Source organism: Triticum urartu, unplaced genomic scaffold (genome assembly GCF_003073215.2).
Source record: "Triticum urartu cultivar G1812 unplaced genomic scaffold, Tu2.1 TuUngrouped_contig_5005, whole genome shotgun sequence".
Taxonomy (NCBI): domain Eukaryota; kingdom Viridiplantae; phylum Streptophyta; class Magnoliopsida; order Poales; family Poaceae; genus Triticum; species Triticum urartu.
Genome location: NW_024115642.1, coordinates 1 through 21,510, shown reverse-complemented (window position 1 = coordinate 21,510; position 21,510 = coordinate 1). Strand labels below are relative to the sequence as shown.

The window sequence follows — 21,510 nt, the reverse complement described above, 5'->3', positions numbered from 1 at the left end:
GCCGGTGAACGAAGTCTGTGAAGGTTTGGGAGTCTACCTTGAAGACTTACCAGAGTGATTGGGCGAGGACTGGGTGTCCTTAGCTCAAGGGGAATAAGGTGAAGACGAGGACTTCTGAGTTGAATCTCAGCCTCCCCAACCAGACGTACAGTTGTCACAGCAACTGGAACTGGTCCAACAAATCATTGTCTTCAACGAGTCACTGGTTTCATCCTTCCCTTCCCTTTGCTTACTGTTGGTCCTTGTGAAGTCATTGTATGATTGCATTATCTTTTTTCTTCACTGAGTGACTACCTGTTCTGTTCGGCTTCACAATATCTTCCTACCTGATCTTACTGCCTAGCTGTTATTAGTCATTATGTTTTCACTTCATTGAATACTTGACTAAGGTTTGCCTAGTGTAGTCTACCTTCCGCTGCATGGTAATAGGTTTATTTCTATCGTTTTCTTCGAAACTTCCATGTTTTGAAGACTTTCATAAAAATCGCCTATTCACCCCCCCTCTAGTCGATCACTAGCACTTTCAGATATTTATACTAGTACAACAAGCCGATGCAAACTTTGTTTGACCAACACACTGGCTACACAACAAATTGGAAATAAAGACTACCTGCCTAAAAACAACAACCGACTGAAACAAACTACTAGCTGAGATAAATATGGACTCTATCTGAACGCCATCTTAAAGTGCCTCCCGTACTGCTGGTGGACCCCATCCAACTTCTTTCAAGGATAGTTGGGCACGTACACAACTTCTTTGGCAAGGAGCTTGTTCCTTGTGTGGCTGGAAGAGAAATAAATATCTGCCAGTTATCTTCTTGACGGATACCAACGAATCAGCAAATATACTTTCTCTTTTATTATATCCTAACACCTTGCATGCATACGTTACTCCATAAAATTTAGAGTCCCAGGTTGCATGTCCACTGAGATTATCAAAACAATCACATGCACGTGCTGGTTCTGAACGCGCTTGTTTTCCTTTTACCAGACCGGATTTGTATTTCTTTCCATAGTATTCTTTAGCCGAACAATACCCATCTTCATTAGTATATCTCCATCTTGGAAAACGTCTGTAGTATATTCAATACTAGGTGTAGACGTTATTATTATCATCAGCTATCATCTTAGTTAAAATACATGCGGTCATATCAATAAGTTAACACACATGAAGTATATATCCCTTTGTAAATGTGTATTCTTTTGAAACTTCTATAGTTTTTAGGAAAATTTCAAGCTCGAAGCTCGCGTGGGACCACAAAATCCTCACTCTCAACACACACCATTATTGACGGAAATTCACAGGGGCACGTGGGTGCGGGGGAACATACCTACCAATCCCTGCCCGCCCATTCGATTGCCTCACGATTCATGAAGTAGTTGGGTCCCACATGAGGGCACAATAAGTTTTAAGTTTTTATTGTTGAAACTTACGATTTTTCGTCTGACAATTCTGATTTTCTCGGTTGCGAGTATCAAGTTTCAGAGTTGAAACTTTAAGTGTTGTTTTGTTGGTAGTAGCCTCGTGGGCACTAAAGTCATGATTTTATTGGTCATTTGTTCTATTACCAAGATTCTTCAGAACGTAATCAAAATGGATCTTATTTGAAATCCCTCGTCTAAAAAATACGCATATGAAAACATAATTTAATTTGGACTTACTATCCAAAAGGTATGAAAGTTTGAAAATTAAAAGTCAAAGAAAAAAGCACGTGCGAGCGTCTTGGTGCCCCCGCACCTGCGTGCCCCAAATCATCTCCCCTATTGTTGACCGAAACAATGTAATAGCATCGACAACGCCTCGAGCTTGTCATGTTTTCCGACAAATAGTGGATTTTATTGACATAAAATAAAGCATTAAGGGAATACAAACACAATGGGCATGCATCCGGACTCTGCATAACTAAGATGGACACAACCAACACCAATGCACACACATAAATAAACATGTCGGTAAAGAGCAAAGTCATACAAGACAAAAACTCCAAAACTATGCCTAAGGGGGAAACGAGGAAAAAATTGAAGTGCTCAAAATAGTGACTGACAAACTACTGCAATGACCATATTTCCACCAATCATCTCTTAACACCATCAGGACAATGAGAAAGGTTCTTCAAGAGTAGCGTGTACATGAAGGGAACAACACTCAAGTGTTGCCGTCGCCGAATCCATCCACCAATTCTACACTTTCACCATGAAGAACATGTCCAAGCATATCCGTGCAATGCCTTCAACAATGTAACGATGCAAAAACATTATCATTGCCAGGTATAACAAACGCGGGCAGAACTAGGGTTTCATCTTGAAAATCAAGACCGGGTACTCGAGAAGCCCACCAAAATGAAGTCAATCATGTGTTGGGGCTACCACTTTCCGCGATCACATCAACTACCTGCGCTGGGCTATAAATCACACAGCCACCAATCAGAACCATACCATCTGTGTCAAAGCCGTCGTCCATAGATTGCATCTTACTGGTGAAGGCAAATAGGTTGAAGTTGATGAGTCCCTTTAGTGATCCGGTAAATAGATAGCAAAAAGGATTCTCATCTTTTTCCCCATAGATGACCCCGAGTTATCGAACCCATGAGAGGATCGTGCACCTTGAAGACATGGGTTTCTAACAAGCTTTTGTAGGAGTATTAAATTCTATTTTTTTGGTCGGAACATAATCAAGTTGCAACAGAGAACACTTATAATAGAAATAGACACGAGTATGAGGACTTAGATCTACAACCATATACTTGCAAACGGGATCATTGTGATATTAATTTGTGCCCTCGAAGACACCCAGCAAGATATGCTTGCAACATATGGAAGTGGGGATGTGTCCAAATTACATCTTGGCCGGAAAGCCCCATGCATCAAAAGTCAGTTGTCCAACTGAAGGCCCTATCCGTCATGTGGGGTTGCCTTGATAATTAAGATAGAATTAGACAAAAGCATTGGGCATTTAATGACTACACCTCTTGTAGCCGCGGAGATAGGATTCACGCTACCTTACTAGACCTTTTTGTCACTGGTGTTTAGAATAGTGCTTCACGGTCTCTCTGCTCTTACCCTCCTCGTGGCTCGAACTCCATGATCCTGGGTACCCGCGGTATCGAAGAACGCACGAGAGATAAGAGACAACTACGATGCAATTTTATTTCCCACATATGAGACGTTAGTGTGAAATCATTCCATCGATTGCTTCAACAAATCCATAGGGTTGCAAGGATATCCCATGACCTTACTGAATTACTCCCACATGGTGATCGAACACAAGAATAAATCATTGAAGAACACATCAAGACGAATGCTTCATTGATAATATGTCTTACAATGGTTGCTGGACACGATACATGATTACAAGGTATGGGTAGCTTGGGGATGAATGTTGCGGTGGTGGTGATGGTAGTGGCTATGGAGATCGGAAATGGTGACGGCTAGAGTTTCTGGATGCTACTAATGACGAAGATGGAGGTTTCGGTGATGCTCTAATCCGATTCTTGTGTTGGCCTTTAATAAAAGTTAAGAGTGTTGGACGCCACGGTGCCGTGTGCGCCTGGTATGAGTGACGGTACGAGCGAGTGTGCTGATAACAGACACCGTCTTGTGCTCTGGACTGCTTCTTGTGCCTCCAGCTTGATCTCTTTTATCTCCTCATTGCTCCTTTTCATATACTAGATGACCTATTGCGCTAATTGGCGTAGAGACCAAACTACATCCTGAAAGTTAATTGAATTATTTGAAACTGCATGCTGCTGAGCTTGGCCAATTGGTCTGATCATCTCAGTTTGCGGTCCTTTCGTACTTCCTTATCCGTTTGGTATAAGTATTGTTTTACATGTCATTCGGTGTAAGGTTGCTCCTTTAACACCAATTCAACATGTGTAATAGTTGTAATGTTGATCATCCAATCATTATTATGACTCTCTCATAATAAACACAAGCTAGGGAGTATTTTGTTGGCATTGTTCGTAACTACCAAATCTGATGATCAACAAACTCTCAACAACAAATCCATAAGTTCTGCCTGGCCATCCAGACATCTCCCACACTCCATGGTACATGACGACAACAGCTCGCAGCCGCCAGATCAGCCGGTAGGCAACGCAGGGTACCGATGAATCAGGGCGCAACTGCAGTTCTCAAGATGATAAATACGCACCTGACTTTAAGTGTTCATATGTGTGACGTTTGCACCAACTGAACCTTACTCCGCATAGCCGGATGGACGACCCTCCAGACAGGCGGGTGCATGGCGACTAACCCAGGCGCCACAACCCATAGTTTGAACCCTGAATAAATTTTCAATCTCCTTCTTTTCCTCACTTTCAATTCCTAGTTCAGATTTATTTGCAGGCGCAAATTTGACTTTTCTTTTCCCACGACAATTTTACCTTTACTACCATGGCAAATTTACCTGCATTGCCATGGCAAATTTACTTTAACATAGATGGCAAAAAAGTTCTTTTTATTGTTTGCATTGGCAATTTTTAGAATTTTTTTTTGGTAGGTAAATTTGTATTCATTGACATGGCATTATTAGTTTTTGTTTGCCATGCCAATTTTTCATTCACTTGACATGGCAAATTTACCTTTATTGCCATCGCACATTATTTTAGCATACATTGTAAAAATTTCCTTTCTATTTTTGCTAGGGCAATTTTTACTTTTGTTTGCCATGGCAAACTTGCATTCATTGACATGAGTCAAATGTATGTTATTTCTTTTTTTCTCTAACATGGAAAACTTACTACATGCACCATGGACAAACTTATTTTTTGTACTTTGGCAAGTTTAATTCAAGTATCATGGCAAAACTTAATTTATGAACCATGACAAGCATAATTCAAGTACCATGTCAAATTTATTTATCCATATCATGGATTTTTTTTCATGTTTTTTAATAAGCCACTAACAAGTTCTAGTACATTTAGCATATAATGGAATATTCGCACAACAAATGTATGATAATTTGATCTTCGTACCATTTTTATCTTTAGAGAACATGGCAATTTTACTTCTTTGTATCATGGTTAATTTACTTTCATTGCCACGACAAGTTTTATTTTCTTTTTGCCCTCACAAACTTTACTTTTTCTTTTCAGATGGAAATTTTACATTTACCACCATCGAAAATTTATCTTTATTGCCATGAAAAATTTACTTTAACATATATGGCAAAATTTTCCTTTTTTATTTTTTCCATGGCAATTCTTACTTTTGTTTTGACATGGCATTTTTACGTTTTGTTTGCCTTGGCAATTTTTCATTCATTCTACATGCCAAATTAGCTTTATTGCCATGGCAAATTTACTTCAACATACATGGCAACATTTTCCTATCTATTTTTTGCCATGGTAATTTCATTTTTCGTTTTCCATGGCAAATTTGCTTTCATTGACATGACAAATTTACTTCAAAGTACATGGCAAACTTTATTTCTTACTTTTGCGATGACATCTTCACCTTCATCGTCATGGAGAATTTAACTTTATTTGACATGGGAAATAAAGCTTCATTTTTGCCATGGCATTTTTGACTTCAACATACACTGCTAAGGAACTACTTTTTTGTACGTATCGTTTGGTAATCTTTCTTATCGTTTTAGTGCAATGGAAATTTAATGGTAATTTCGTTTCTTATAATTTTGGGATTTTGTTTCTGTTTTTGATAATTGAAAATTTTGCAACCCGGCAAATTTTTAGCTTTTGATAATGGCAAGCATATTTGTAAATATAAAAAAAATTCTTGGGGTCCAAAATATTTGCCTAGCGCAGCGTTGAAAGCATATTTTAGTTTATACTCCACACAAGATAATCACCCTGCAATGATGCCGAAATAAGAGGAGCGCGACAAAGGGGCTGCAAGTCAGCCCGAACCCGGCGCAATCGTGCAGCAAGGAAGCGACGCCCCCATGTGCAGCAGTAAAAGCTTGCGACCACACCGGCCAGCGGCCACTGCTGCTGCGTCGGTTGTCAGCCTACCGCTGCATGCTACAGCAAGCCACTGCGCCTCTGCGAAGGTCCTTCCATTGCTGATGCGGCCTCTGCTGCGTGTCTCTGCACCCTACCCCCGGTCGCCAAGCCGTTCTTCTGATTACTATTAGTGTTGCATTGCATTACTCCTCCCATTCCCATTCTCGCTATAAATACCAGCGTCCAGCCATTGGAGGCCCCATTCCATTCTGTTTAGCTAATACTCCTCCTACTCACCTCACCCCCTCCGGCCCCAGCTTTGCTTCTTTTCTTCTCCACCTACTGTGCCGCGCAAGCCCAATGGAGGTAAGTGTCAAGTGCGTATGTGTGAATCAGGAACCATCCAACAAGGATCGATCGGTCATCGGAGTAGCCGAGTAGGAGTAGTTTGAAGTTTCTAACTCAGCTGACTAAGCATTTGGTGGTTTCGGTTTTGCAGAAGGCGAGGAGGCGGCAGGTGCCGGCGTTCGGGGAGTGGAACTACTGCCACGGCAACGACGAGCCGCCGGCCGAGCGCTACGCCCCGGAGCCGGAGGACCGCAGCGACGTGTGGTTCAAGTACTCGCCGCCTCCGCACAAGCCGGCGCCCAAGAAGACGAGGAGCGACGTGGCTCTTGGTCGGATGCCGCGTTTCTGCAGAAGAGGAGCCTGTGGATGGAGTGCCTGGGCCTCAACTCGTGCGTCGCCTGAACACTTGTGGATGGGGTGCTTTGCCGCATGCTCGTCCTTGACAATTAAGGAGTAGACCGATCGGCCGGTCGAATGCTAGCTGTGTGTTTTGTTTTGTTTTGTGATCTCTACGGCTGATTATGGCTTGTAATGCTTTCTACTAGCTACTAGTTTTTGTTTCCAGCGCAAGTTGTACTCCAAGGCCAGCAGCAGGTCTGGTCTCGTGCCTAGGCTGGGCTTGGTCGATGTGTGGAGAGTATAGATTAAGACTGACGTTCTTTGAGGTTGTTCGTGGCAAGTAATCTGGGGCCTTTTGTTTACAGAAGAAATCAAACAATCGATTATAGTGGAAATAATCGGTCCATATGAACGTGATAGCTAGAGAGCTTAAGTACGAACGACCAAACATCTTATAGACGGCCTATCCTTTGTACTCTTACCGTCAAAGTAGCACACACATGTGAAGATGGATACCCACAAATGAAAGATGAAGATAAAATTATAGTCTTCATCTCAAGCCCATTTTTCTTAGGACTACATAAGATAAACTGCCGCACCTGTTCAGCAGAAACCGTGCAACCAGCCAGGCGAATCCATATTTAACGGATAGCTTATGCTCAGAAATTAGATACATATAGGTTACTTCTATCACCAATTAAACAGACAGAACTAAAGGGAAAAGGTGATCAAACGCATAGATTAAAGCAAATTGGACACAAATTCATGCTGTTCACATTTAGAAATGATAGCAACGACATCAAAGTTGACAAATGATAAAGACAACGGTTCATCATAAATGGCTACCACACAGACAATCAATTAGGGAAAGGGTCGATTACAAAAGAGACTTAGGATGCGACTTTTTTGCATCTAAACTTGGACATAAGCATATGCTGGCCGAAGGTGACAATAGGGTGCTTCCCAATCTCCCATGGTCTTATCCTAAACCATGGAGCAAAAAGTTCAGAGTAATGAAAAGATTATCAATCTCAGACTGAACATCCAAATTGCGAAGGCTTACCCTTTGTCCCGATACACAGGGGATTTGAATCCCTCAGAAAAATTCGTCACAGATGGGCATGTCATCAAAGTTCCAAAGGTCCATGTTGTCGACGACATCGTTCTCCATAACAGGAGGCACCATTGAGTTGTAGGTGTTACTGTGAACAGGCGCACATTCTGCTCCTTCAGCAATAGTGGAAACGGGAGCCATGGATGATATATATGGAGTCTTGATGTCATACTCCCAGCCCAAGTCAGACCAGCCAAAAATGTTGCTTCCCTCGCCAAAGTACATGTTCATAGCAAGAGCTTCAACAGGGGCAACATAGTTCATCGTAGGAACAAATGGCACGTTATCAAGCTGAATAAGTGGTTGGTTTGATGCAAAGTCAGCAGATGGGTACATGAAAGCATTTGTGTTGGCAGGGTTGTTGACTGCTGGTGTGACGGTAGGTTCCTGTGTTGCGCTTGGCTTGGGTGCTTTAGGTTCCTGAACTGCCGGTTCCTCTGGAAAGTTAACCTTGGCCTTCTTGCCATGGATCCTGAGTGCTTGAACATCATAAGCTCTTGCGGCTTCTTCAGCACTGTTGAAAGTACCAAGCCAAACACGGACACCCTTGCTAGGATCTCTGATTTCAGCAGCCCACTTACCCGAGGGGCGTTGGCGGATACCCTTGAATTGGTTCTTTCTCTTCCTTTTTGCTGGCCTTTCTGAAGGACCATCAAAACAAGTCATACTCATGGTGCTTAAGTAATCTGCAATGGAAGATCAATGTCAATGGTAAGAGGGATCAATATAGACAAACTTCTCTCACAAAAAGTAAATAATTTCATCATGGACATAAATTTATATGTAAAATATATTGATCGTAATGAACACTGAAACATGATGGGTCAATTCAGGTGAACGCATCATCAGTCACCCACAAATAAAATAAAAATCACAACTAAATAAAAATCCAGGGTACTGATAAACAAAACTCATGTTATACACCTTTGACATCATTCTGCAATTATTAATCTACAAATTGCATTATAGACGATGCAGAATCAAGGATATATTTTTAATTCGGATTCAACGATTAGTAGAATAATCCTTTAGACTGATAAAAGAACCAAGTCTAGAACAATCCTCACACGCACCTACAACCATTTAACAAGGAAACAGTTCAAGAGGCCAAGGCCACCAAGCAAAACGGAGAAATTTAACCCTTTATGCGGATTTTCTACCCCTTTTGACTAAATGGTGAACTTATGGATCACCATCAAAGATTACGGGTATAAATCACAAGATCGTCAACCTATCAACAAAAGTCGCTTCTCCAAAAGAAAGGAACGGTGTCGGAAACAACTTACCAACCGAACACAACACGGAATGAAAAAAAGCCTAACCCTGCACCGAAATCACTCCATGATAGCACATCCAATCCAAAATCTCAAAAAAAACATGAGTAACGCGGCCGAAACATAGCCTTCCAACAACACTCCTTACTTCTACTACCTTCGTCCTAGTAACTACTCCCCCTCGTATTTTGGGCCCGGCAGGAGCGAGGGGGGGCGGGTGGGGGCGCGGGAAGGCGGCGGCCTGCCGCGCCCCCCGTCCAGAGCCGCCTCCGCGTCCAGGGTGGTGCGGCCGGTCGACGAGGACCTGTACCAGGTGCCTCCGCCGGAGCTCGCCTCCCGCCGGTACCGGCCAAGACGGGTACGTACCAACGGCACGGCCACAAACTTGAATTGGCTCAGTATGGTTCGAAGCGGAGCTGACTTTCTCTTTGGTCGGATGACGCGTTTCTGCAGAAGAGGAGCCTGTGGATGGAGTGCCTGGGCCTCAACTCGTGCGTCGCCTGAACACTTGTGGATGGGGTGCTTTGCCGCATGCTCGTCCTTGACAATTAAGGAGTAGACCGATCGGCCGGTCGAATGCTAGCTGTGTGTTTTGTTTTGTTTTGTGATCTCTACGGCTGATTATGGCTTGTAATGCTTTCTACTAGCTACTAGTTTTTGTTTCCAGCGCAAGTTGTACTCCAAGGCCAGCAGCAGGTCTGGTCTCGTGCCTAGGCTGGGCTTGGTCGATGTGTGGAGAGTATAGATTAAGACTGACGTTCTTTGAGGTTGTTCGTGGCAAGTAATCTGGGGCCTTTTGTTTACAGAAGAAATCAAACAATCGATTATAGTGGAAATAATCGGTCCATATGAACGTGATAGCTAGAGAGCTTAAGTACGAACGACCAAACATCTTATAGACGGCCTATCCTTTGTACTCTTACCGTCAAAGTAGCACACACATGTGAAGATGGATACCCACAAATGAAAGATGAAGATAAAATTATAGTCTTCATCTCAAGCCCATTTTTCTTAGGACTACATAAGATAAACTGCCGCACCTGTTCAGCAGAAACCGTGCAACCAGCCAGGCGAATCCATATTTAACGGATAGCTTATGCTCAGAAATTAGATACATATAGGTTACTTCTATCACCAATTAAACAGACAGAACTAAAGGGAAAAGGTGATCAAACGCATAGATTAAAGCAAATTGGACACAAATTCATGCTGTTCACATTTAGAAATGATAGCAACGACATCAAAGTTGACAAATGATAAAGACAACGGTTCATCATAAATGGCTACCACACAGACAATCAATTAGGGAAAGGGTCGATTACAAAAGAGACTTAGGATGCGACTTTTTTGCATCTAAACTTGGACATAAGCATATGCTGGCCGAAGGTGACAATAGGGTGCTTCCCAATCTCCCATGGTCTTATCCTAAACCATGGAGCAAAAAGTTCAGAGTAATGAAAAGATTATCAATCTCAGACTGAACATCCAAATTGCGAAGGCTTACCCTTTGTCCCGATACACAGGGGATTTGAATCCCTCAGAAAAATTCGTCACAGATGGGCATGTCATCAAAGTTCCAAAGGTCCATGTTGTCGACGACATCGTTCTCCATAACAGGAGGCACCATTGAGTTGTAGGTGTTACTGTGAACAGGCGCACATTCTGCTCCTTCAGCAATAGTGGAAACGGGAGCCATGGATGATATATATGGAGTCTTGATGTCATACTCCCAGCCCAAGTCAGACCAGCCAAAAATGTTGCTTCCCTCGCCAAAGTACATGTTCATAGCAAGAGCTTCAACAGGGGCAACATAGTTCATCGTAGGAACAAATGGCACGTTATCAAGCTGAATAAGTGGTTGGTTTGATGCAAAGTCAGCAGATGGGTACATGAAAGCATTTGTGTTGGCAGGGTTGTTGACTGCTGGTGTGACGGTAGGTTCCTGTGTTGCGCTTGGCTTGGGTGCTTTAGGTTCCTGAACTGCCGGTTCCTCTGGAAAGTTAACCTTGGCCTTCTTGCCATGGATCCTGAGTGCTTGAACATCATAAGCTCTTGCGGCTTCTTCAGCACTGTTGAAAGTACCAAGCCAAACACGGACACCCTTGCTAGGATCTCTGATTTCAGCAGCCCACTTACCCGAGGGGCGTTGGCGGATACCCTTGAATTGGTTCTTTCTCTTCCTTTTTGCTGGCCTTTCTGAAGGACCATCAAAACAAGTCATACTCATGGTGCTTAAGTAATCTGCAATGGAAGATCAATGTCAATGGTAAGAGGGATCAATATAGACAAACTTCTCTCACAAAAAGTAAATAATTTCATCATGGACATAAATTTATATGTAAAATATATTGATCGTAATGAACACTGAAACATGATGGGTCAATTCAGGTGAACGCATCATCAGTCACCCACAAATAAAATAAAAATCACAACTAAATAAAAATCCAGGGTACTGATAAACAAAACTCATGTTATACACCTTTGACATCATTCTGCAATTATTAATCTACAAATTGCATTATAGACGATGCAGAATCAAGGATATATTTTTAATTCGGATTCAACGATTAGTAGAATAATCCTTTAGACTGATAAAAGAACCAAGTCTAGAACAATCCTCACACGCACCTACAACCATTTAACAAGGAAACAGTTCAAGAGGCCAAGGCCACCAAGCAAAACGGAGAAATTTAACCCTTTATGCGGATTTTCTACCCCTTTTGACTAAATGGTGAACTTATGGATCACCATCAAAGATTACGGGTATAAATCACAAGATCGTCAACCTATCAACAAAAGTCGCTTCTCCAAAAGAAAGGAACGGTGTCGGAAACAACTTACCAACCGAACACAACACGGAATGAAAAAAAGCCTAACCCTGCACCGAAATCACTCCATGATAGCACATCCAATCCAAAATCTCAAAAAAAACATGAGTAACGCGGCCGAAACATAGCCTTCCAACAACACTCCTTACTTCTACTACCTTCGTCCTAGTAACTACTCCCCCTCGTATTTTGGGTCATTTTTTATCATGATTTTAATTAATAAAATAATACTAGTTAATTATGTGGTCAAACTTTTACCCAACATACGAGGAGGCTAATAAACTCATACGAGGGTAGAGAACAGTCAATCGCTAAAAGTAAGGATACGTAGATTAAAAATTAGTCCAAGTGACCCGGGGTCGATACCATGGGAGAGGGGCCTCTTGATGGTGGCAAAGGGCTTGATCTCGACGACCTCCTCCTCGTCATCCTTCTCGGCGACCCCACCGGGCCCCAGCTCCAAGTCGGAGTCCCCGGAGTTGGCCTCAAACTCCTTGAACTCGGCATCAAAGTCCTCCTTGTCGTCGTCCAGCCTGAGTCGCCTGCGCCCACCGAGCCCTGTGAAGTGCCGCCCCACACCGTCGCTCCGTCGGGGCTTCTTCTTCTCGGTCCACAGCGTTGCCGCCATCACCTTCCGCGTCACCGCGGGAACCTTGGCGTCCGCAAGTTGCCGTCCGCCGCACATGGTGGCTGCTAGTACCTTGTCGCAGTCGTCGCCGGGGAAGGGGCCTCGCCGGAATATGTAAATGGGCAGACGTTTTAATAAAGCGGGGTGTCAAGGGTGGGTTTGGAGGGGGCAATGCCAGTCCCCTATATAGGTGGTGGCCGCGTGACTGTGCAAGGGGGCGTGCGATGGGGACCACGCGTCGGTGAGGGGCCGCGTGGCAGGCGGAAGGCACGACGAAGGTTCCTAAAGCGAACATTTCTACTTGGGGGAATCTTTATTTCCTCCGGGGAATGAACAGATGGGTGTACTTTGACTTTCTTTCTTTGGAGCCAAGTCAATATTTATTAGGTAAAGTTGTTGTACTACAAACCTATAGTATGACTGTACTACTACTGTCATATACTCTTCGTCCGGGTTTATTGGATGGGTTCAACCAACCAAACAATTAACCAAAAATCTTCTCATAAATAATTATGTGTAATGCTAAGATCTTTGCAAATCACTCATAGCTAGTTACGCCATTTTTAAGTCAAGATTATACTACAAACCTTTAGTCTGACTGTACTACTACTATCGTACTCCCGTGTCCGAGTTTATTTGATCGATTCATCTAACCAAACATTTAACCAATATCTTCTCATAAATGATCATATATAATTTTAAGATCCTGCAAATAACTCACGGCTAGTTATTTCATTTGTTAGCTCAAGATTTTGTACTACACACCTGTAGTACGATTGTACTACTACTATCGTACACTCTTTGTCCGGGCGGGTTCAACCAACCAAACATTTAACCAAAAATCTTCTCAATAAATGATTTTGTGTAATACTAAGATCTTTGCAAATCACTCATATCTAGATACGCCATTTATTAGCTCAATATTATACTACACACCTGTAGTATGATTGTACTATTACTATCGTATGGGTTCATCCAACCAAACATTTGTACAATATCTTCTCAAAAATGGTTGTATGTAATTTTAAGATCCTTGCAAATAACTCATAGCTAGTTATTTTGTTCATTAGCTCAAGATTGTAGTCCACACCTGTAGTGTGACTATATTATTAATGTTGTGCACTCTCCATGCATCCGGGTTTATTGAACGGGTCCATCCAACCGAATGTTTAACCAAATATCTTCTCATAAATGATTGTGTGTAATACCGAACGTTTAACCCAAAATCTTATCATAAATGATTGTGTGTAATGCTAAGATCTTTGCAAATCATTCGTAATTAGTTATGCGATTTATTAGCTTAAGGTTATACTACACACCTGTACTATGACTGTACACAACTATTGTACTCCCCCATCCGAGTTTGTTGGTCAGGTTCATCTAACCAAACGTTTAAGCAATATCTTATCATAAATGATTGTATGTATTTTAAGATCCTTGCAAATAACTCATAGCTAGTTACTTATTTTATTAGCTCAAGGTTGTACTACACACCTATAGTACAACTTCATTACTCTGTCATACTCCCTCCATCTAGGTTTATTGGACGGGTTCATCCAACCAAATGTTTAACGAATATCTTCTCATAAATGATTGTGTGTAACTCTAATATTCTTGTAAATCACTCATAGCTACTTACTCCATTGTTCTCAAGTAAAAAGAAAGTTCCTTCGTTGAGTTACTAGCATGTAAGTTGTGTGCAATCATTAGCATTATTATGCGGCAGTTATATGAATTATAAGTTAGCATTGCAAAATTCTCATCAAATTCTTGATCTAACCATGTATATTGAGATTTAGTATTTCTTTTAACCTAACATAACATCGACCTTCTTAATATTCAACCAATATCTCCTTATAAATGACTTTGTAAATCTATAAATCACACATATCTACCTACCCTCATTATGTATGTTCGATCATTAGCATTACCATACGGTTAGTTCATGAAATCAGATGAATATTGCAACTTTTTTCTAATGTGTTCATGATCTAACCCTGTATAAAGATTCTTTTAAATGCAAAGTAACATGGAAATGTTGATTCACGACTTTGTGTGTCTTACTTGACATCGAGAAGAAATAATTTTAGAGTAGTTTTGTTTCTTTGTGAGGATGTGATTGGACGATGCATGAATGAAGCATCAACTGTCGGCCAAAACATAGAATTTGCATAGAAAATCTACATCTGAGTTGTTTATACTAAAATAGCATAAAATTGTGTAAACCATACATAGACAAGTTTAATAGTATCCAAGAACTTCCAACATATTACGTGGCTACAACAATGTATGCTAGCTAACAATGGCAAAAAGTAACTTATCTAAACATATATTGAAAGCTTACCAACAAAAGCAAATATTTAACCCCCTCAAAAATTAACCATAGGCGGCTATAAAATTTTGTGCCCTACCTAAGAAATGAGAAAAAAATGCGATTCTACAGTATCTTCTACAATAGACAAGGACAAAAAATAATCCTAATACATGGACTAAAACCACTTCCAGCGACATGGGGCCAATACCTTCGAGAGGGACCTCCCGACGATGGTGAATGGATTGATCTTGACGACCTCCCGTCATCATCATCCTCAGCCACCCCACCATGCCCGAGATCCAAGACAGAATCCATGGAGTCGACCTCCTCCTCAAAGTCCACGTCATCTTCCTCCACCCCGAGCTCGACACCAAACCCATTAAGCCTCGTGGAGCGCAGGCCTCCGCCTCTATCCCATCGAGCCTTCTTCTTCTCAGGCCACAGTGTTGCTTAGGTCATCCTCCGTGTTACCACGAGCATATTGAGGTCCATGAAGATCACGCCGTCGCACATGGAAGCTAGTACCTCGTCATAGTCACCGGGGGAAGGAGTCTCGCCTAAATTGATAAATAGGTAGAGTTTTTAATGAAGCGGTGGAGCAGGTGTGGAGGTTAGCAGGTGGAGATGAGGACAATCCCCTATATACACGATGGTCGCGCGACAGAGGCCCTTTGGGTAAGGGGGCGTGGTAGGGACCATGCGTCAATGAGGGGCTGAGCGGCGGGCCGAAGGCACGAGGTATGTTCTGAAAGAGAGTGTTTCCATTGAGGGGAATCTTGCATGTTCGCCCCTTGAAAGAAGTGGTATTTCTAATATTGGCCCTCAAAAATGAATGGATGGACAGTTGACTTTCTTTCTTTGGTACCAAGCCGTTTTTTCGATCAAGATTGTATGACACCCCCCCTGAGAAAAAGGTTGTACGACACTCTTGTACTACCATACTATACTCGTATTGTTCTCACTAGCACCATCTAATCAAGACACTCAAGGAAGATCTCTAACTCATCATTGCAAATCACTCATGGCCACTACTCCATTGAGTGTTTTTAACAACTCTACTCCATTGAGTTAGTAGAATGTATGAGCAATCATTAGCATTAGAATTATATATGGCATTTATATGAACTAGACTATGATTGCGCATGTTGCTGCGCCCGCTAATTTTTCCAGTCAAAGGGTAGAGACTTTAAATAAACATATAAAACATGGGAGATAACATAATATAGGAGATGAAAAATATTGGTTCCAACTTCAGACCGAAGTGTTGGAAGAAATCTAAAAATTTCTAGTACAATGACATTGCTATAACTTAGGCTGGCTAGTAATGAGAAGGTAAATAATATTTGCCATAAACTCGTATAAAATATGTAGTTGAAGGAGATTTAATGGTAACATAAGATCGAACTCAATATCATAATCCGTTGATAGCGTGTAATAAGAGGTGCATTGGTCTATACATCCCCTTATTATGGATGTTCCTACAAGATGATACAAGGATCTGCTTAATAAAGTTAGATGTATATTGATAAGACAAATGTAAGTTGTTTAATAAGGGAGGAAGTGTGACAACAAAGATGAAAAGGAGGTGCGATGACAAACCCTATTAGCGAAGGCACATATTACAAAACTTGGCTGAGCGTATGAAAGACAGCTCAATTCTGTGTCAAAAACTCAAAATTGCAAGACTCACTTTTGTGTCAAGTGCAAAACATACGATAAATCTGACCATCTTGCTCCTCTGTCACCAAGTTTAGGATCTCCCATTATCAAACTATAAGAAAGGAACTAAAACCATTGAGAAGGTGTCCAAATCTCAACTGCTGGATGGTTCACAGGTATATAAAAAGTATAATTTGATGTAAATCAGAAATATTCATGGAGCGTTATTGGGTCATCGTCAACTTCATCTAGTGAAATTGATTAACTATTCATAAACAGTTGTTTTTACATGGAGCCTTGATAGATACATGCAGTAGGAAGAAAATGACAATAGGAATTTAGAAAGGCCTACCACAACCCTTTTTTGGTTGCATCTGTCCTTTTTTGTGTACTCCCCATCCAGTTATTTTTGCTTTCCCCGCCTCAATCCTTCAAGCAGACAGTATGTACAAGCTTGAAGCTTCATTTCATACAACATGACAACATTATCAAAACTTTAATAGCACCTAGATAAGAATCAAGTCCAACCCTATTGAACAGTAATAGATCTAATTATCAGTTTTGGCTGAAGGTGTAGATTACCCTTATTGGCCATTGGTGTCACGTATCTGGGCATGGACAACACCAACTTTGATCTGAAGAGTTTTCAGATGGTGATCCTGGTGTAGACTCTGAACATGTCCTATCTCCTAGGGATCAACCACCCTGCAAAACTTGTCGGCGTTTTAGGAACGGGGGTACCCAGACTTGCCTGCCTGCGGCCCACGGCATGGCTCCACCAATGGCCCGGTACGGCCCACCTTTAGCATTAAGAACTCAAGACCCTCACGAGGGTCCAAGCCTCGCGAGGCGGATGACACCAAGACCTCCAGAAGGAGCGGCCTCCTCAGGCTGGCTCCTGACGAGCGGAGATCTCTATGCAAGCCTCACCTTGCGAGGTTCAGGTGACATGAGCCATGACGACCAAGGCCAGGCGGGCGCCAGCGGGCATAGGGCAGAAGTTTCCTATTTGGTGCTAAGGAGGCAAGCGCAGACGCGGAGTTCCGAGGAATCAGCCAAAGGTTTCCATTCCCGCGCAACAAGACCAAGACCGCGAGGACGGCAAGACGGAGGTCATCGTCGAGTCCACCGCGGCGTCATGACTAGAAGCTTTGCAGGCGAAGACTAATTTTATCATGATAACATGTACTAGTTGTCTCCCTTCGAATTTGGCCGTTGTGGGATCCCTTCCCGCCTTCATTTGGGAAGAGAACCAAGGCCACTATAAATAGGGCCTAGCCACCACTGTAGAGGTGGATCCAGATCCGAGGGATCATCCTCCCCCCACCAGCTCAAGAACACACCTCCTGAGGTTGTTCTCCACCGTACTAGTTCATCCTCAGCCCCTCGAGGCCAATCCACCACAAAGCAGGAGTAGGGTTTAACACCGCAAGGTGGCCCGAACTTGGGTAAATTGTTGTGTCCCATTTCCTTCCAGTTCATCGAGCTAGGCCGTGAGATTGGCGAGTTGGCAAACTGGAGAGGTTGAGTTCTTCGCACGCAGCCCAGAGTTCGAACCTCTCAAGGTTCTGCCGAGCCTGAAATCCGACAAAACTCTTGTCTACCTTTGATGGAATAGTAAGTTCACCTGCTAGTACTACCTAAATTCAGAGTCTCAAACTCAAGTAAATATATTTTTCAATACACATGCATAAATTGTTTTTATAGGACAAACTTGACCTATAAAACAGGATTTTAAGAAAAAGTTTAGTTATTTTAATGGGTTAAGAAAATCAATACCTATCAAGAGCAGTGTTACGAGAAGGATGAGCTGGGTTAGTAAGTACTGGAATATATACAATCGGACCATACGACAAAAAAGTAGAAAACTATACAGATCACCTTCTTCAGAACATAAAGGGTGTTACGAAAGTACAAATCCTACTATTAAGAATGTATCATTGCAATATATTCTACACTGCGGGATGTAAAATAATTATGATTTGCTTGATAATCAGCTGGCCATGAGGTAACTTCAGAAAAATATATAGAAAATAGCACTAATAAAGATGGCTTGTTGACTGAAATATTCAAATGATTGTGTAGGTACTGTAACTAATACAATCATTTGTCTATTGAGTTTTTTCTTACCAGCAAGCTGTGTATATTTCTATGCTAACTTTAGTCCCTGCTAAGCTACTTCAATGTCCTGCAAATAGGGCTGGTGCATGTCAGCGGATTCACAAACACCATGAGGCATGATTGAAACAAAAATCCAGGCCCTACTCGATCCCTCTCCTCGTCGTGGGCGCTACTTTCATTGAAGGGTTAGCCCTCTTCCAGCTGCGGTCCATCGCTCGTCTAGCGCCCGATGCAGCAGGACCAAGCTTGTCTCGCGCCCGGTGCTGCAGGACGGGTCGATGGAGGCTTGTTTTTCCGGCCTATTAGGTCTCGATGCCGGGGTCCGCACAGGGGTGCGAAAGGCGGGGCCTTTCCACTCGTCTCTTTGGTTGTGGTAGCGGCGGGTCTCAGGTGTGGTGGTGTCAAGATTTTGGATAGTGGGGCAGAGGCCCTGGTGGTGGTAACGCGGTGCTCATGGGTAGAGACTTTGGCTCGGTGTTGTCTGGTGGCCATGGCCATGTGGGCGGCGTGGTCGCCAGGGTGTGGCATTCAGTGGCAATGAGTGTTGGCCAGAATGAAAACCTGTTCTATCTTCGGGCGAATCAGCAGCACGAAGCTCTTTCCCCTCTTGAAGGCGTCGTCATGACTCTCATGCGTGGGCTGTGCCTGTGGTTAGGTGCTGCCGGTGGTCATGGTCGTGTGGGCGGCGTGGTCAATGGGATGTGGCGTCCGGTGGTGGTGAGTGTTGGCCGGGGTGAAAACCTGATCTATCTTCAGACGGACTGGCGGCGGCGAAGCTCGCTCCCTTCTTGAAGGCGTCGTCATGACTCTCATTGCCCGTCATGTTGCTCTAGGGGAAACTCTGATCCACGGATCGGGTAGTGGTGGCGTTCCGGTGTCGTAACCTTCTTGAAGACGCCGCCTTGGAGCCTACTGTTCGTCGTATGCGGCTTCATCTCTTTGCGGTGGCGTCTTCATGGTTGAAGCCCCCGGTTGCTCTTGTAGTGCTAGGGGTGGTGTTGCTGCGCTCAGCGCCTTTATATCCTGCCTTGGGTATGTGCATGAGTTGTGGTGGCATGCGTTTGTATCGGGTGGTTGATGATCGTTGCTTTATATATAAAGCGAGGCAAAAGCCTTTTTCGATAAACAAAAATCCAGGGGAGGAAACGGGCAGAGGGATAAGAGGTACCTTCTTTGAGGGAGGGGAGGGGGTGTAGGATGAAGTTGCACATGAACTCACCAGCATGGGTTGCTGAGCACCGCCGATGGGAGGAGAAAAGATAGCTGCTGATAACCTGACCTGCTTCTGACTCCTTCAACTCCGACCTGGCTCCTGATAGAGAAATATGGAAGTGAAACATGGAGTATGATGAAGAAAAGTGATAAATTTGTATGCAACTATTCTAGACCGAGCGGGTGTTGCTATGGACATGATAGTCCATTCTTTGCACGATGCTTCACATCCTGCCATCAAATCAGAGAATAGAGTGCAACACATCCATCAGATTCTCAGTCGTGCACGAATCATGCATGAGTATCGGCTATGAAGTAGTTTCGTTCTAGTCCCAACCCTTGCATCATATAACACTTCAAACTAAAAAAATGAAGTACACCACTCTTAATCAGATAAAAAATATATATATGAAGAAGCAACCTAATCGGAACCACATATGTAAAGCTTCAGGTAATGTTTGACCATGAACTTTAAAGTGTATAGAAATATCACAATATTGCTTTAATCATACTAGGAAAATTGCCAATGCATTGCAACAGGATACATATTATTGCGATGATCAAAATGGTTGAAGATCAACAATGACCAAATCTCAAAAAAAGTTGTTTCGAACACAATAAGATCAAAACAATAGAGAACTTTTTCACACACAGAATGTGTTCGGAAAAAAAATATTAAAGGTTAATAGTCCACAGTGCCCATATAATATGTCTATCGGTTATAACAACTGGGTGCCTTCATCAACAAAGGAAAAAATAACTAAAAAGTCGAGGCTGTGAAACTTCACTTATACAGAGAACATAGTCTGATAGTAGTAGTCAATGAATTTCTACTTAAATTGAAGCTATAATTTAGGAAATCTACTTCCTAATACACATAACATTTCTAAGTGGTACAAATTCAGAAAAATGTTACTCTCCAGCTTCACTCTTGTTGTACTTAAGCATGTGCACTAATAATTGTTTTCTTAGTTCCCATCCATCATGATTCCTGCATGAGAATATATGTCATTATGAGCACAAAACAATCTAGTAATTTGTCGCTTCAAACAATTACATGTTCCATAAATCGGTCCAAATTGTGCAATCGGTCTAATATTTTCCTAGCACTGCCCCATCTCGTCTCCAGCAATTCAATGGGTAAGAAGTTTTAAATGCCTTTGTCATAGTATAAGTATAAATCATCCAAAATTGATTCTAACAGAAAACTTATTTAAAAATATTGTACAACGAAATTCCCAGTTAAATTGTAATTGAGCAAAGAGTGTTACATTGCTTTGATGAACCAAATAAATACATGGTCATCTAAATATGTGTCAAATTTCTATTGCATAGTTCATATACAACATGTAAAATAACATCATCCTTGCGGTGGTTTTTGGAAAGGAAAAGAATTACAATGTATATGTGACAAACTGCTAACTACCTAAAAGGAATATCATGTGATTTGACACAAAATTACAATACTGGATAACCTAAATTGGAATTTACAAGAGGAAAAATGCATCTAATTAAAATTTCAACAGTTCTATGTCCCTAGAAAATGCATCTAATTTAAAAATGAATAGTAGTATGTCTCTCACCAAAAACTTAGCAGTCATGGTCTTAGAACAAATATAAATCTAGCTAGGAGACCAATTAATGATGTCGGATTCACACTGGTAGAAAAAGGGCCTATAGTCCCGGTTCGTAAGGGCCTTTAGTCCCGGTTCCGGAACCGGGACTAAAGTGTCGGTACTAATACCTCCCCCCTTTAGTCCCGGTTCA

The 21,510-nt window shown here is 42.3% G+C and overlaps 2 protein-coding genes and 1 long non-coding RNA gene across 3 annotated transcripts; 1 reads left to right on the top strand and 2 right to left on the bottom strand.

The window, feature by feature from the left end:
* Positions 1-7,339: 7,339 nt before the first annotated feature.
* LOC125528635 (ethylene-responsive transcription factor 1-like) lies at positions 7,340-8,790 on the bottom strand. Its single transcript, XM_048693077.1, has 3 exons — positions 8,781-8,790; positions 7,657-8,393; positions 7,340-7,577 (listed from the first exon to the last, which is right to left on the bottom strand). The coding sequence occupies exons 1-2, from the start codon at positions 8,788-8,790 to the stop codon at positions 7,690-7,692; spliced, it is 714 nt and encodes a 237-aa protein (XP_048549034.1). The 3' UTR covers positions 7,340-7,577; positions 7,657-7,689.
* A 445-nt stretch (positions 8,791-9,235) lies between these two features.
* Positions 9,236-9,747, top strand: LOC125528634. The gene is made up of 2 exons (XR_007292435.1): positions 9,236-9,339; positions 9,435-9,747. It is a non-coding gene; the product is annotated as an uncharacterized LOC125528634 (long non-coding RNA).
* Positions 9,748-10,168: 421 nt separating this feature from the next.
* On the bottom strand, positions 10,169-12,576 carry LOC125528636 (ethylene-responsive transcription factor 1-like). Its single transcript, XM_048693078.1, has 3 exons — positions 12,176-12,576; positions 10,486-11,222; positions 10,169-10,406 (listed from the first exon to the last, which is right to left on the bottom strand). The coding sequence occupies exons 1-2, from the start codon at positions 12,492-12,494 to the stop codon at positions 10,519-10,521; spliced, it is 1,023 nt and encodes a 340-aa protein (XP_048549035.1). The 5' UTR covers positions 12,495-12,576; the 3' UTR covers positions 10,169-10,406; positions 10,486-10,518.
* Between the last annotated feature and the right edge of the window lie 8,934 nt (positions 12,577-21,510).

Bases quoted from the DNA above. Each gene is read 5' to 3' on its own strand.
- LOC125528636 (XM_048693078.1), bottom strand. From the start codon at position 12,494: ATGTGCGGCGGACGGCAACTTGCGGACGCCAAGGTTCCCGCGGTGACG. The intron at 11,223-12,175 runs GTATCGACCCCG...CTTCCATTGCAG, and splicing joins CAAGAGGCCCCTCTCCCATG to ATTACTTAAGCACCATGAGT.